Source organism: Struthio camelus, chromosome 10, assembly GCF_040807025.1.
Source record: "Struthio camelus isolate bStrCam1 chromosome 10, bStrCam1.hap1, whole genome shotgun sequence".
In the NCBI taxonomy this organism is placed as follows: Eukaryota; Metazoa; Chordata; class Aves; order Struthioniformes; family Struthionidae; genus Struthio; species Struthio camelus.
This window is the reverse complement of record NC_090951.1, coordinates 2,436,684-2,449,523: the sequence shown is the minus strand read 5'-3', so window position 1 is coordinate 2,449,523 and position 12,840 is coordinate 2,436,684. Positions and strand designations below refer to the sequence as shown.

Here is a 12,840-nt window from a genome sequence, read left to right as displayed (position 1 = left end):
AGGCCGCGCACAACGTGGGAGCCACACGTCCCCAGAGCCTCCGCTCCCCTGCTCGCCCATCACCTGGGCTCCCGGTCCTGCAGCGTTCCCAGCATGGTGTTCCCAAGCCAGGTCTCAATGCAAGATGGATCGCATCCTGCCCTGCTGCCTGCTTGACAGGGCTGAGATCAAAATGCAGGCAGCAGCCAGGGTAGCGGCACAGCCCCACTAATGCTTCACAGGTACCAGTATTGTACTGGGGAGACACTTCACACCAAAGCCACCCATGGATGAAACTGCCTTTATTGAGAAAAATGGTTTGCTACAAATACGTCATTGATTTTTGTTTTCTTTTTCTTCTTCAAAAAACAGTACATCTTGTTAAAAGTTCTAGTTGTTATGCAAAAAGTCACAAGTAACACACTGAACAGCGTGGCCACCGGCACGGCGGGAACCTCCCTGCGCCCTGAGCCGTGGGCACGGCCCAGCCGGCACCGGAGCCTGCTGGGCACGGCTGTACCCAAACCCCTTGCAAAGAGGAGGCGAGAGACGCGAGGGAGCTACCTGCAGAGCTCAGTGCGTGCCTGCAGCATCGCAGCCTGGGCCTTAAAGTGCTTTACAAAAGCAGCCGTTGCTGCCCCTGCTCTCACGCTGCTGGGGCAGGGAGGAGGAAGGAAGGAAACACAGACGTTAACAGCGCTGCCCCGCATCGCCTGAGGCGAGTAGATGGGCTCAGCTCCCAGAGATCCCGCTACTCACCGTCCCCCAGGGAATCAGGAAAAGCCCTCGGCAGGGCAAGGGGGCTCTCAGTTTGCTGAGGATGCAGTGCTGGTAAGGGAAGACCCGTCCCTCCTCGCTAAACCCTGCTCGAGGGATGGGAGCAGAGCAGCTCCAGCCCTTTCCACGTGGCCTGCGTCTGTTGAGCCCTCTGCTAGGGGACTGGACAGTGCAAGGGGGCCTGTCCGGCTTTGCAAGCTCCTTGTAGCAGCACAGGGGAGCTCACAGCCCTGCAAAACACTCATTAAAAAAAAAAAAACAAACAGACAGTATTGCTAAAGCAGAACTGGAGGGAGCCAGGTCTCTTGGATAAACTGTGAAAGGGTGCTTCTCCAAGCAGTGACACACTGGGCTGCAGGGACAGCTCAGCAGCCAGGCCTCCGGCACTCGAGACACCAGGCATCAGCTGCACTGCAATAACCCACCATGAGCATGTCTCCTCCCCGGGCAGACACAACGAAGGGTTTCAGTACCGTTTTTTAGTTGTGTCACTGCAGGTCAGCACGCGCATGGGGTTAAACACCTCCACATAGCTGCTGCACAGAGCCTGACCACAAAGCAAAGGCGCTTAGATAGCCCACAGCCCCACCAAAGAGCTCCAGCAATTTCAGAGGTGGGACTGGATCCTTTGAGAGGCCATTCTCATACCAATGGGCCCTAGAGAGGATTGCTTTCTGGGCTGGGAGGTAGCCCATCCGTCTGCTTCCCAGGGCACAGAAAACAGCCCATGCACCCCCCTCTCCTGCTTGAATCACGTGCTAGTGGGATAGCTTCAGCAGGCACAGGAGATATCCAGAATGAACAGATCACCAAGGACACAGACATCTCCCCCATCCCGGGCCAAACCAAGGGCCTTCCCCCCCACCGCTCTGGCCGGGCAGAGCCTCGTCCGTCAGGGCAGCTCGCATAAGCAAACACTGCTCGAGGACTACAGAGGAGCTGTTCGCCTCCAGGCTGCCTGCCCCGTTTCCCCTGCCTGCAGCACCTTTCACAGAGGGATTCCCAGCCTCGACCCCCAGCGAGCGACTCCCAGGCACCCTGCTGCATCCGCAGGGCTCCGGCACCCTGTGCCTCCAGGCTCCTGCAGGGACCCGCCACCCGGTGAGGCAGCAGCAGCAGCAACCCTGGCTGAGCAGGCCCTGGGAGCGCTGGTGGCACTAGACACCTACACGCTTCACCCTTGGGTCTCTGCAGGCTCAGCCCGGACAGGCTCCTTCGGGCAGCTCTGATAAATCACAGCCTCCACGACGCGTGCGGCTGCTGCTCCCCCTGCAGGGACCTGCGCAGTGGGACAGAGCCAGGCCCCGAGGAGGCAGTGTCTGGGTCCCCTGCTCCCCTGACACAGCACAGCATGTCCCCAGCTCCCTGGCTGCGGGGACATGCCAGGCAATGCTCAGAGAAGGGCAGGGCAAAGTGCGTCCGGGCTGGCAGGAAAATCAGCTCAGCCCCACACGGGGCAGTGCGAAGCAGGCGAGCGAAGCAGGGCTTCCCTGAGACTGCACTCTGTGCCCATAACTGCACCAGTGTCACAGATTTGACACCAGAGACACGTTTGTCATCCAACAGCCCAGGCGACGCTCCACTTCTGCTCTTGCCTATAGCATCAACCGAACTGGCACTGCCAGGGGACCAGGCACACTGCGGAGGCTCTGGAGTAGGTGCCCGATTAGTCCTGACCTTTAGAGGTACCTTAGTTAATCCCCGAGCAGAAGCAGAGCTGGTGGGAAGGGGCCGCTTGGGGTGGGAAGAGGAGGTCAATCCTGACCTCTCCACATCCCAGTGCAACTTCTACCAGGCCTGCTCTCGAGTGGAGCCATGCCTGCTGGCCTGCCTCCCATGGCTCCCTTGCAGTGCCCAGTGAGGGGCTGCTGCCCTCCTGACCGCTCTCCCACCCCCTCTCTGCACACCCTGGTGGGAACGCGACCTCAACTCGGCTCTAAGTTCAGCGCTGAATTAATCACGCACCACCGCCTCACTGTGGTTAATTCACTGGGACTTGTGCTGATCCCGTTGTTGGTGCGACCCCAAAGGAGGGCACGGCCTCAGCAACGTCGCTTTAGACGGGCAGTGATTTTTGCTGCTCCATCGTGCTGAGGACAGCAGCAGGCTGGCCCAAGGCCTGGCAAAGATGTCTCTGCCACTTGCTTGCAGTCGAGCAGAGTGGACACAACCAGCAGCACAAACGGCAGAGAGCAAGTGGACCACGTGCAACAGGGGTCAGCTGGCCTGGGCAGGCTGCAGCACAGCCAGGGTGCAAAGGGCAGAAGGGGTCAGGCGTGGGGAAAGGCACCGCCTCTTCCGTAAGTCCTGCAACTCAACCTGGACTAGCGCAGAGGCAAAACGCCACAGCCATCCCGCTGCATCAGAACAGCGGGAGCTTGAGAGCGAGTGGAAGAGAGCTGTCCCTTCTACCTAGGGCCGGGGCACTGCATCACGCGGGGCAGCGCAGAGACACAGCGCTGGCTTTGCAGGTGCTTTCTACCACATGTTTGGTCACAGGGAGACTACGGAGCATCTCTTGGATCAGCACCTGCCCAGATGTGCCTTATTCCCAGAGTATCCTGAGGAAGGGAGATGCAATCCTGTGTTTTGGGGGGACAAGATGCTCTGCATTAGGGCTGGGATTCTAGCACAGAGAGCACAGGCAGATGTCCCTCCCACACCTACATCACCTGGATGCACCTCAGCCACTCTGCACTGCCTGTCAGCTGCTTGCTACTAACCCGCCTGCTTGGTTGGTTGCACATTCGCAGACTGAAACTGCCACTCTGGATTACACCCACCACCTATTTCGGTCCTGCCCACAGCCACATCCAGCACCAGGCACCTGCTTCCAACATGGAGCAGCTCTGCCTACAGAGATGTTAACACTGCTGTGTTAGGAATCTGGCATACAAAGTCTCACAGTGAAATTCTTCTTCGGGTGCTAGATCTCTTTTGCCAAGGAGTTACAGGAGTGCTGTAGGTTTCCGTGGGTTCCCAGCTGTCCCCGATGGAAGAAAATCAAACCTGGGCAATTCCGGGCAGAGTTTTCACAAGGCCAGCACCGCAGGCCGGACCCCCTGCTCCCGGTTCCACGCTCAAACATCATAGCTCATCGTTTAATCACGAGTGTTTGAGAGATCAAACTTCAGGCAGAGGAAGTAAACCTATCCATCAACATTAGGCCTGCATTTACAGCACAGAGCACTGCTAAAAGCCAGCTGAGCGAGAGCTGCTGTAGCCATCACACCTGGCAAGAACACGCGGCGCCTGGCCACGCGCACCAGAGAGGGTTAACAGCCCAGAAACTGCAGTCAGCAGATGAGCTCTTGGAAAAAACAAATGGGACCCAAACAAGGCAGCCCTGTGAGCCACTCGGCACACTGCTCGTACTGTACTGTACGGTTCTGTTCCCAAAAGGGACCCTATGGGCTAGCTGGGTTTCAGAGCTGCTCCTCCAGCCAACAAGCTCTGCCTGCTTTGACCTGGCCTCTCCTGCAACATCACCCGCTTACAGAGAAACAAACTGACGAAGGAACAGAACGGCCCAGAAATAACGAAACAGGAAACCCATGCACTTCCCACCGCCCAGGCAGAGTCCCAGCCACACATCCAGGGTCCAGCATCTCCCTCCCACCCGCCTGCAAATCCACAGCATGTTCATTCATTTCTTTAAAAAATATACTTTCTTAATAAAGTTCCATAAAAATACTCTTGTCCCCAGTCACAGATATTGCAGTGTGAAGAGTAACAGCTTCTGTTCCTGCTCTACAAAACGTGGAAAAGGTATCACATTGATTAATGTAGAAAAATGCAAGAACTCCTAGTATCACAAGAGCTAGTACAAAATGAGAAAGGTGAGAGTTTCACTGAACACTAGCTGCCAGCACAGTCCAAGGCTCCCTGCAGACTCCTCCAAACTTTCTGGCGTCACAGTGCACACGAGGGCAACAGTCTTGCTCCAGGATTTAGCCCCGTCTGTTTTTGGCCTTGCCTGTGCAGTAGCAGGGAAACAAGGCAGCTCTTTCCCATAGCGGGGGGGGCAGGACAGACCAACATCTCCAGAAAGAGCTTTACGGGGTTTAAAAAAAATGCTCCATGCTGTTTTCTTCCCTTTTTGAAAGGACATGGATGATTCCAGTTCAAAACTAGGGTATTTTTGCATAAAACGCATCATAGTTTTACGTACCCATTAAATTGCAACAAAGAGCATGAAGACAAATGGTGCCAAAAAGCATCTAGTAATAAATAGATCTGGATACAGGTATATACTCCGTATATGGATATGAAATGCCCAACTGAGGAACAATCCCGGTCCTTCGGCACGGACACCTCTCTCCTCCCAACAGCGGACGTCTCTGCTCACTCACCAGTATGATGCTAAAGAGACTCCACCTTCTTAAACAAGGTGGGATCAACCCAGAGAGAAGTCGAAAGAGAGGCGGTGGGTCTCTGGGGGTGCCGAGGGGGTGACGAGCTCTGTACCTCCTCAGCAGGAAGGCCGAGTGTGCAGAAGAGAAGAGGTGTGAGGGGGGTCCGAACCGATGCACCAGTCACCTTCAGTTTTCAGAGAGCGACAGTGCCAGGGCAGCCTGCAATGCTGCCTCCTCATCGATATTATAGTCCTGAAAACAGAGAGTGGCCAGTCAGAAGAGCCAGTACTGACCACACAGCCTCCTCAAAGCAGTGGGAACAGCCAAAGGAAGGAGCCTTCCTGCTCCTGATCCTCCCACCGGGCTGCAAACAGCACAGCTCCCCATTACCTCTGGCAAAGGGGGCTGTAAGGTCCCAGGAACAACACACTCTTTGGGGTATTCTGTCCCTCGCCTGCTTGGGCCGAATCTGGTAACATCACCTCTGCTCTTAGACCCAGCTGTGAGCAGGGGTGAAACAGGCCCATGTGAGAAGCAGTCTCACATCTCCCCAGGTGAACCCCCAAGGGGATTTTTCAAGGGAAGAGTTTAATGGAGCACGTGGAAGAGGTGACCTCTCTTCACAAACCATGGAAACATTTCTCTCTCCTTTTTCAGTGTCTTTTTCCTGGGTACGTATTTGATGAGGATCAGCTCAAACACCTCTGCAGGGCAGGCTGGGGAGCCCAGCCTCGCATCCACGAGCTCTCTGAAGGGAGGCTAAGGCGTGCTGCGTGCATCCTGCAAACCCCGAAGGAGCTGCCGCCCCCTTTCCCTCCTGCAGGGATGGGCACCAAGCCAGGCTGGTCCTGGCATGCACGGGCAAGGGCTGGTTTCATCTCCCAACCACTCAGCAGAGGATACAGGGAAGACGACTCGGCTTCAGCTCACGACCGTACTCACCACAAAGGTGTCATAGGAGAACTTGTGCCGGTGGAGGAGGTGCTGCAAGAAGTTGGCGCTTTTGTAGCTTGGGTCCCCCCAGGGCATGGCTGAGCAGACTGGGCACACCTGCAGCAGGCAAGGACGGGGGAAACATGAGTCGTGGACACAGATCCCTCTGCCTGCCCCCAGGAGGGGCAGAGGGGTCCCCCCACAGAAGGGAATTCTTGGGGGGGAGGGGGTGCAGTCGCAAAACAAGTGAAGTGAACAGCAGTTCCCCTCTGTGACAGTGCGTGTCCTGCAGCAGGATGCACTAGGTAGGGGTTTGTCCCTTTTTCCCTCCTGCCTCGGCACAACCCTCAGCACACAAAACTTCCGGGTACACAGCCCAGACTGCTTTCAGCCTGACAATAAGTTACACGTGTGTGCACAAGCACCTCTGAGATGGTGCCACAGCTGCAAATTCCCCACCTGTCACCTATGGTCAAGCTGACCCAATAGGACCGGGGGAGTGCAAACCCAGCATCACCCAGGTCTCAGGCACAGGGGGAAGGAGGTGGCTCATTGATAAACCCAGGGAGTTTATCAAAGCTTATGGAGGCAGCTCCCTACCTCTCGTCAAAGAGATTTAAAACAAATTACATGACCTAGACACATAGCTGTGCTTTATTCGCAGCAGTAGCTCTGCATGCAGACAGCCTTAGATGTGGCATCGGTTAAGATATATTTGGATTTCCAAGGGTTACCCCACACAGCACCGTCCCAGCCCAGCACGCTGGCCTCGCTCACCACTTTGTTGGGGTCGTTGCGGTGGTTCTCCATGCAGTGCTTGACTAGCTCCTGCTGGTCCAAGTTCCGGGCCCCGCAGTACGGACACACAAACGTTGAGCGATTGGGAATATTGCTAAGGAGAGCAAGAAGAGCTCAGACCCTTGGGAAGGATCAACTTCTCCTGAACTAATCCAGCCTCCCTTGCTGCTTCCTGTTCTGTTTTGTCCCACCCACCCAAGGCAGAGACCAGATCAGCCTGCCCCAGTTCCCAAAAGCTGCTGGGAGATTAAATCTTTGGAGGTCATTAGTGTGCCATTCCCACCCCAGCCGCAGGCCAAATTACCCTGGTTTGGCTGGTCCTTCCTTGTGGGTCACTCTCTGAAACAACACAGGGCAGCGCCTGGGCTGCAGATGCCATGAGGGAAAGGGTGCCAGTGTGTCCTCTTGAGACCAGCCCAGGATAACGAGAAAGGGAAACGCGTCCTTGGATTTTAGGGCTTATAACAAAGATCGATGTGAGCATCTGTGAGGTTTGTAAGCAGGGACAGGTTGCCCTTTCCTCATGCATGGCAATACCTGGGGATGGGCTGGGACGTGGGGACGACAGGGACGAACTTCGGGCAGTTGGCCATCTGCTCTTGCACCTTTGCACAGGATGAGACGTGAGACCGCATTTTCGCTAGGGTCACCTAGAGAACAAGGAGAAGACACATGTTCCTGGAGGCTGCAGGAATCCCTTCCCCTGCCAGATGCAGCACTGGAACCCTGGTCCAGTTTGGTAGAGCAGTTTTGGCCACACTTTGACTAAATATCGGTCCACGCAGGTTGATCCCCACCTGCATGCTGCACGATCCCTTCCTCCCCTGCAGAGCAGGGGGATTTGGGGTTGCATGCTCCCAGCACAACATACCCCCAACGGTGCTATGCAGCATGGCTGACAGGTGGTAAACCCAGACTGCTGACATAATCACATGGGATCATTTCTGGGCCACAGCCAGGGAGTTAAAGGAAGATCCCCAAAGTTTACGGAAGCCAGAAAGGACATCAGCCCAACTCGTAGAGACACATCATGAATCACAGCTCTACAGCTGGTCCCAGAGTTGTCCCAGACCAGACTGCCCCGGGCTGAATCACGTGGCGTCTATTCCCTGCTGCTAGTTCAGCTCCCCAGTGGCAGCACCTTAAGCAAGAGCTAAAACCTTACCTCCATAGGGAACAGCAGAGCTGGTTTGTCTCAGCCTCTCCCGTGTTGCAGGAAAACCTCAGCATGCATCTGAAGGTCCCCACTGTCTAATAATAGCTTCAGTCTTCTGATAAATGCAGCTAGGAGAGCGCCTTTCTCTCTGCACAACCCTGCTTGCCTCGGGCAGCCATGCCTGCCTGGCTCATGGTAGCAGCCTTCCCACAGGGGCCACAACACCTTGCACATGTAACCTGGGGGGCCACTGAACAGGGAACTTTGCACACCCAACTACGGATAGCAAGTGACCTCGCTATCCCTGGCACTGCGGCTACAGGGGCAGCAGCCACACCCCAGCACCCAAACAAAGCTGTGCACACATGGGAGGGAGCAGCTCCTTCACAAGCTTTACCTTCTTGCTGCAGCCTCTGCAGGGAGCCTTGTAGGACGATAGCTGTTTCTCCACGTTGGAGGCCTTCTCCACCTTCTTGGGGTCAAACGGCATGCGGCAGAGCGGGCACAGTGGAGAGGGCACTTGGAGGCAGGGCTGCAGGCACTCTCCGCAAAACCTGGGGGCATGGAGAGCAGTTTCAAGCACCTCAGAGGGAACTAGTGGCATCCCAGCCCAGGAGAGGGGGACCAGGACCCTGGCCCCGGGGCAGGACCTGCTCCCTGGGAATCTTGCTCGCTTTGGGGTGCCCTCCCTGGCAGGATCCAGGACAGATTTGAGGATGCTCAGAGGAGCCTAAACCACAGAGGAAACAGCAGAGCCTGCACCAGAGGGTGTGGAACCAGCTATCCCGCCTGGATTCTTCCCACGGGTCTAACAGGCTCAAGGCCCGCTGTGCCAATCTGCCTCCAGCCACGCATGCCCTGTCCACGTAGCGAACCTTGGCATCCCGGCGGCTCTTGGCCGCCCTGGGCCGAGCCCTGCTTCCCCGCACTGGGCGTCTTACAGCCATCCCCACCGACCCACAGCACTGTCTAGCATACAGGGCAGCCTCAACACCGAGGACTAAAAAACTCCAGAAGGGGCACTTGGAGCAACCAGACAGAGCAGGCAGCTTGGCACTGGGTACGAGACTGCCAGACTCACCCCAAACCCCATGTCCTTCCGCATGCCCGTGCGGAGAAGAAGCCACTCTGCAGGAGCACAGCTCTCTGCCATGTGTCCTTCAAACACTCCTCCACACACACGCCAAACAGTGATCCGTACACATGTCCGGGACTGAGCCACGGTGCACAGATAAAGCTGCTGCCCGGAGACCCGTGGCCAGGCACTAAGAGCTGCTCACGTGCCTGGGCTGCAAGTGGAGGGACACAGACTAAACAGAGCCAAACAATAACCAGTGCTGAACATCCAGGCTGCACAGGAGTAAAGCAAGTGCGTGAGCTACAGATTAGAGCCTGGCTCACCTCCTCTCAAGGTCCTTATGCCTGCAGGGACAGAGATGAGAAATCAAAGTAGCAGGGAGGAAATGCAGGGAAGCCACCCTCAGGGTTAGCAGCACGCAGGGAGGAGAGAGCAGGCTGCCTCTCCAGCCCAGCGGCTCCAATTGGATGGGTCTAGCGCATTCACGTTTCCCCTTTGCCCAAGTGTAAAAGGGAGCACCACTGAGACTGAGCAAAGCAGTGGTCCGAGCTGAAACCACCAAAATCCCATCCCACGCTCCCAGCCAGGGGCAAGAGCTCAGACTCCTGCATCAGCACTGCTCTGTTGAAACTGCCCCTTAGGACAAGCACCAGCAAGTCTGAACGGGTGACACATGGCTTGGACCTGCCCGAACCAGGAAGTACAACCCCACAGGAACCTCCACGCACACACCTCCTTCCTCCATGCCCACCCCACACCAGGTGACCGAACCCCCTCCCCATGCACGACAGGAGGTGGCCTGGGCGCTCCCTTTCACCCTCGGTCTCTGGATGCCTCTGCAGTCCCACAGTGAGGCAAACCGACTTGGTCCCCGCAGGGTCAACAACTTCTCCAGCGCTCTGCCTAAAGGGGCCACGGCCGCAACGGGCCACTGCTAAGGCCGCAGCAAGCCAAGATCCCCTTGTCACCCGCAGCAGCCCTGGCCATGCAGGTGTCATGACGGTGTTAACAGGGATTGGGAACCTGTGGGAAATACTGCTCCTGCCCTCACCATCTGCACAGAGCTGCATCCACAGGTGGATCCAGGGCCCATTGCTTGTGTGGTGGCAGATATCCACCCGCAGATGAAATCTCTCTTACGAAGCCTGGGGGAACCGCCGGGGGTGTCACACAGAGCAATACTTTGAGTCAGCTGAGATCTAAACCTCTTCATGCCACCCCCAGGCCTGCGACAAGAGCAACCACTCCATCCCCGCCCCTCCACCTACCAATTGCCTTTACAAAGCCATGTCACCCTGAACCAGGGTACGAAACACTGCTCAACCTTCACAGCTGTGCTGGGACCAGGCACGGGAACGCAGCCACCACCTCATCCCTGCTTGACACATGCTGACTCTTCACATGAGCAATGACTAAGCCCTTCCCAGTGCAGATTGCTCCTTCACGGGGTTCCCAGGCGGCCTCCTAACACACTTAGGGCTGCACCGTTGTGAGGTGGCAGAGGAGCCATGCAAGCCTACGGCTCGCAAGGGGCAAGTCATTGCAGAGATGCCCTCTTGCTCCAGCTCCCCAACTGCACTCAACCACCCCAGTGGGCTGAGGGTTGCCCTCAATCCCAAATGGATGAAGCCAGACCACGCACAGGTGCTGAGCGAGGCCAGGGTCTCAATGTGAGACCAAGCTGCTCCAAAAATCGGCTGTGAAAGGGGAACTGAGGAGATATCACCAAAAGAGTTTTCCTCAAGGCCTCTAGAACGAGTGGCTGAAACAGGGCCACAGACCTGCCATCAGCACCTACCCACGCTGTCACCTCCTTGTCCCCGGCCCCCTTGTACCCAAAGCCAAGCTACCAGTCAGCACCAGGGTCCCAGGTCCAGAGTCACACAGGTAAACCCCAGCTCCCCCACAGCAGGACTCCAAGCTCTCCTGCCCCTTTTCCAGCTTTGGCAACCTCCTCCCGGTGTGCCAGGGGACCAGAGGAGTAGGAGGAGCTCCAGCCCAGCTCAGCCAACGCACAACCCCTTGGGCAGCCTGGATGCCCGCACAGAGGGCTTGGGGCAGGATTTCCATCCAGGCAAGACCCTAGCCCGCTCTGCCAGGGAAAGGGTGCCAGGAGTCAGGCAGAGTTTGGGGGGAGACCCCCTGCCATGGGCTCCTGGGGGCACCCCCCTGCTTCCCCATCAGCCCCAGGGCAGGAACAGGGCAACAGCCCAGAGCCCGGGCAGCCCCTGCAGAGGGAGAAGGGGGGGTGCTCAGAGGGGTGAGGACCCCTGGGGGCACCCCACAGTGAGAGGCCCAGCTTTGGGGGCTGGGGAGACCGAGGTCCAGGCTGGGGGATGATAAGGGGTCCTGGTGAGGGGAGCACATGGGGGGCCCCAGGCTGAGGAGGGGAGGGGGGAGGGACGGGAGCAGAAAAGGGGGCCAAGGCCAGCTTGGGAAAGGTGCCTGGTGCCAACGGAGGAACGGGGGTAGGAAGAGGGTCCCAGTACCAGCTGGAGGAAGGTGATGAGAAAGGAGTCCTGGTACTGGTGCGGGAGGAAGACCCAGCCTGGGCTGTAGCGCAGGATGGGAAGGGGGCCTGGTACTGGCTGGGGGGCAGGGGAGGGATGCTGGTGGGGGGCAGGAGTGGGGTCCTGATACTAGCTGGGGGGCAGGAGTGGGGTCCCAGCACCAGTGGGGTCTCAGAAGTGGAGTCCTGATGGGGGGCAGGGTCCTAGTACCGGCTGTGGGGCAGGAGTGGGGTCCCGGTACCGATGATGTCGTAGGATTGGGGTCCCAGTACCAGCTGCAGGGCAGGAGCGGGGTCCCACTACTGATGGGTTTGTAGGAGTGGGATCCCAAAGCGGGGCAGGAGTGGGGTCCCAGTACCGATAGGGTCGCATGAGCGGGGTCCTGATGGGGGGCAGCAGCAGGGTCCTAGTACCGGCTGTGGGGCAGGAGTGGGGTCCTGATGGGGGGCAGCAGCAGGGTTCTAGTACCGGCTGTGGGGCAGGAGTGGGGTCCTGATGGGGGGCAGCAGCAGGGTCCTAGTACCGGCTGTAGGGCAGGAGTGGGGTCCCAGTACCGATGATGTCGTAGGATTGGGGTCCCAGTACCAGCTGCAGGGCAGGAGCGGGGTCCCACTACTGATGGGTTTGTAGGAGTGGGATCCCAAAGCGGGGCAGGAATGGGGTCCCGGTACCGATGGGGTCGTAGGAGCAGGATCCTGGTGGGGGGCAGCAGCAGGGTCCCGGTACCGGCTGCGGGGTCGCAGGAGCGGGGGCCTGGAGGGACCCCAGCAGGGGAGGCGGGAACGGTGCTGACCGCGGGCCCGGTACCGCCAGGGCCCCGGTACCGAGGGGGGAAGACAGGGTAGAGGGTACCGGCGGGGGGGAAGGGGGTCCCTCGGGACGGCGGCAGCGAGGCGACGGGAAAGCGCCGCCGGGACGGCCGGGGGTGAGGGGGTGTGAGGAGGAGCCCGGGGGTCCCCGGTGGGAAAGGGGGGGGGGGTCGCGGCGCCCGCCCCCCCCCCCGGGCCCGGCCTCACGTGTGGCCGCAGCCCGCGATGCCGACGGCGCGGTGATAGACCTCCAGGCAGATGGGGCAGCTGAACTGCGCCTCCAGCGCCTCGGCGGCGGGGCCGGCGGGCGGCGGCGGCCGGGGGGGTCCGCCCGGGGCCTGGGGCCGCTGCGCCGCCGCCGCCACCAGCAGGCTGCGGAACATGGCGGCGGGCGGGCGGCCGGGCAGGAGGAGGGGGCGGCCCGCTGTGACGTCACCGCGCCGCC

At 58.6% G+C, this 12,840-nt stretch overlaps 1 protein-coding gene across 1 annotated transcript; it reads right to left on the bottom strand.

Annotated features, from left to right (window-relative positions):
• Positions 1-266: 266 nt before the first annotated feature.
• On the bottom strand, positions 267-12,778 carry RNF166 (ring finger protein 166). The gene is made up of 6 exons (XM_068955831.1): positions 12,603-12,778; positions 8,396-8,552; positions 7,380-7,492; positions 6,822-6,936; positions 6,054-6,161; positions 267-5,363 (listed from the first exon to the last, which is right to left on the bottom strand). Exons 1-6 carry the CDS (start codon positions 12,776-12,778, stop codon positions 5,298-5,300), a joined length of 735 nt encoding a protein of 244 aa, XP_068811932.1. The 3' UTR covers positions 267-5,297.
• Between the last annotated feature and the right edge of the window lie 62 nt (positions 12,779-12,840).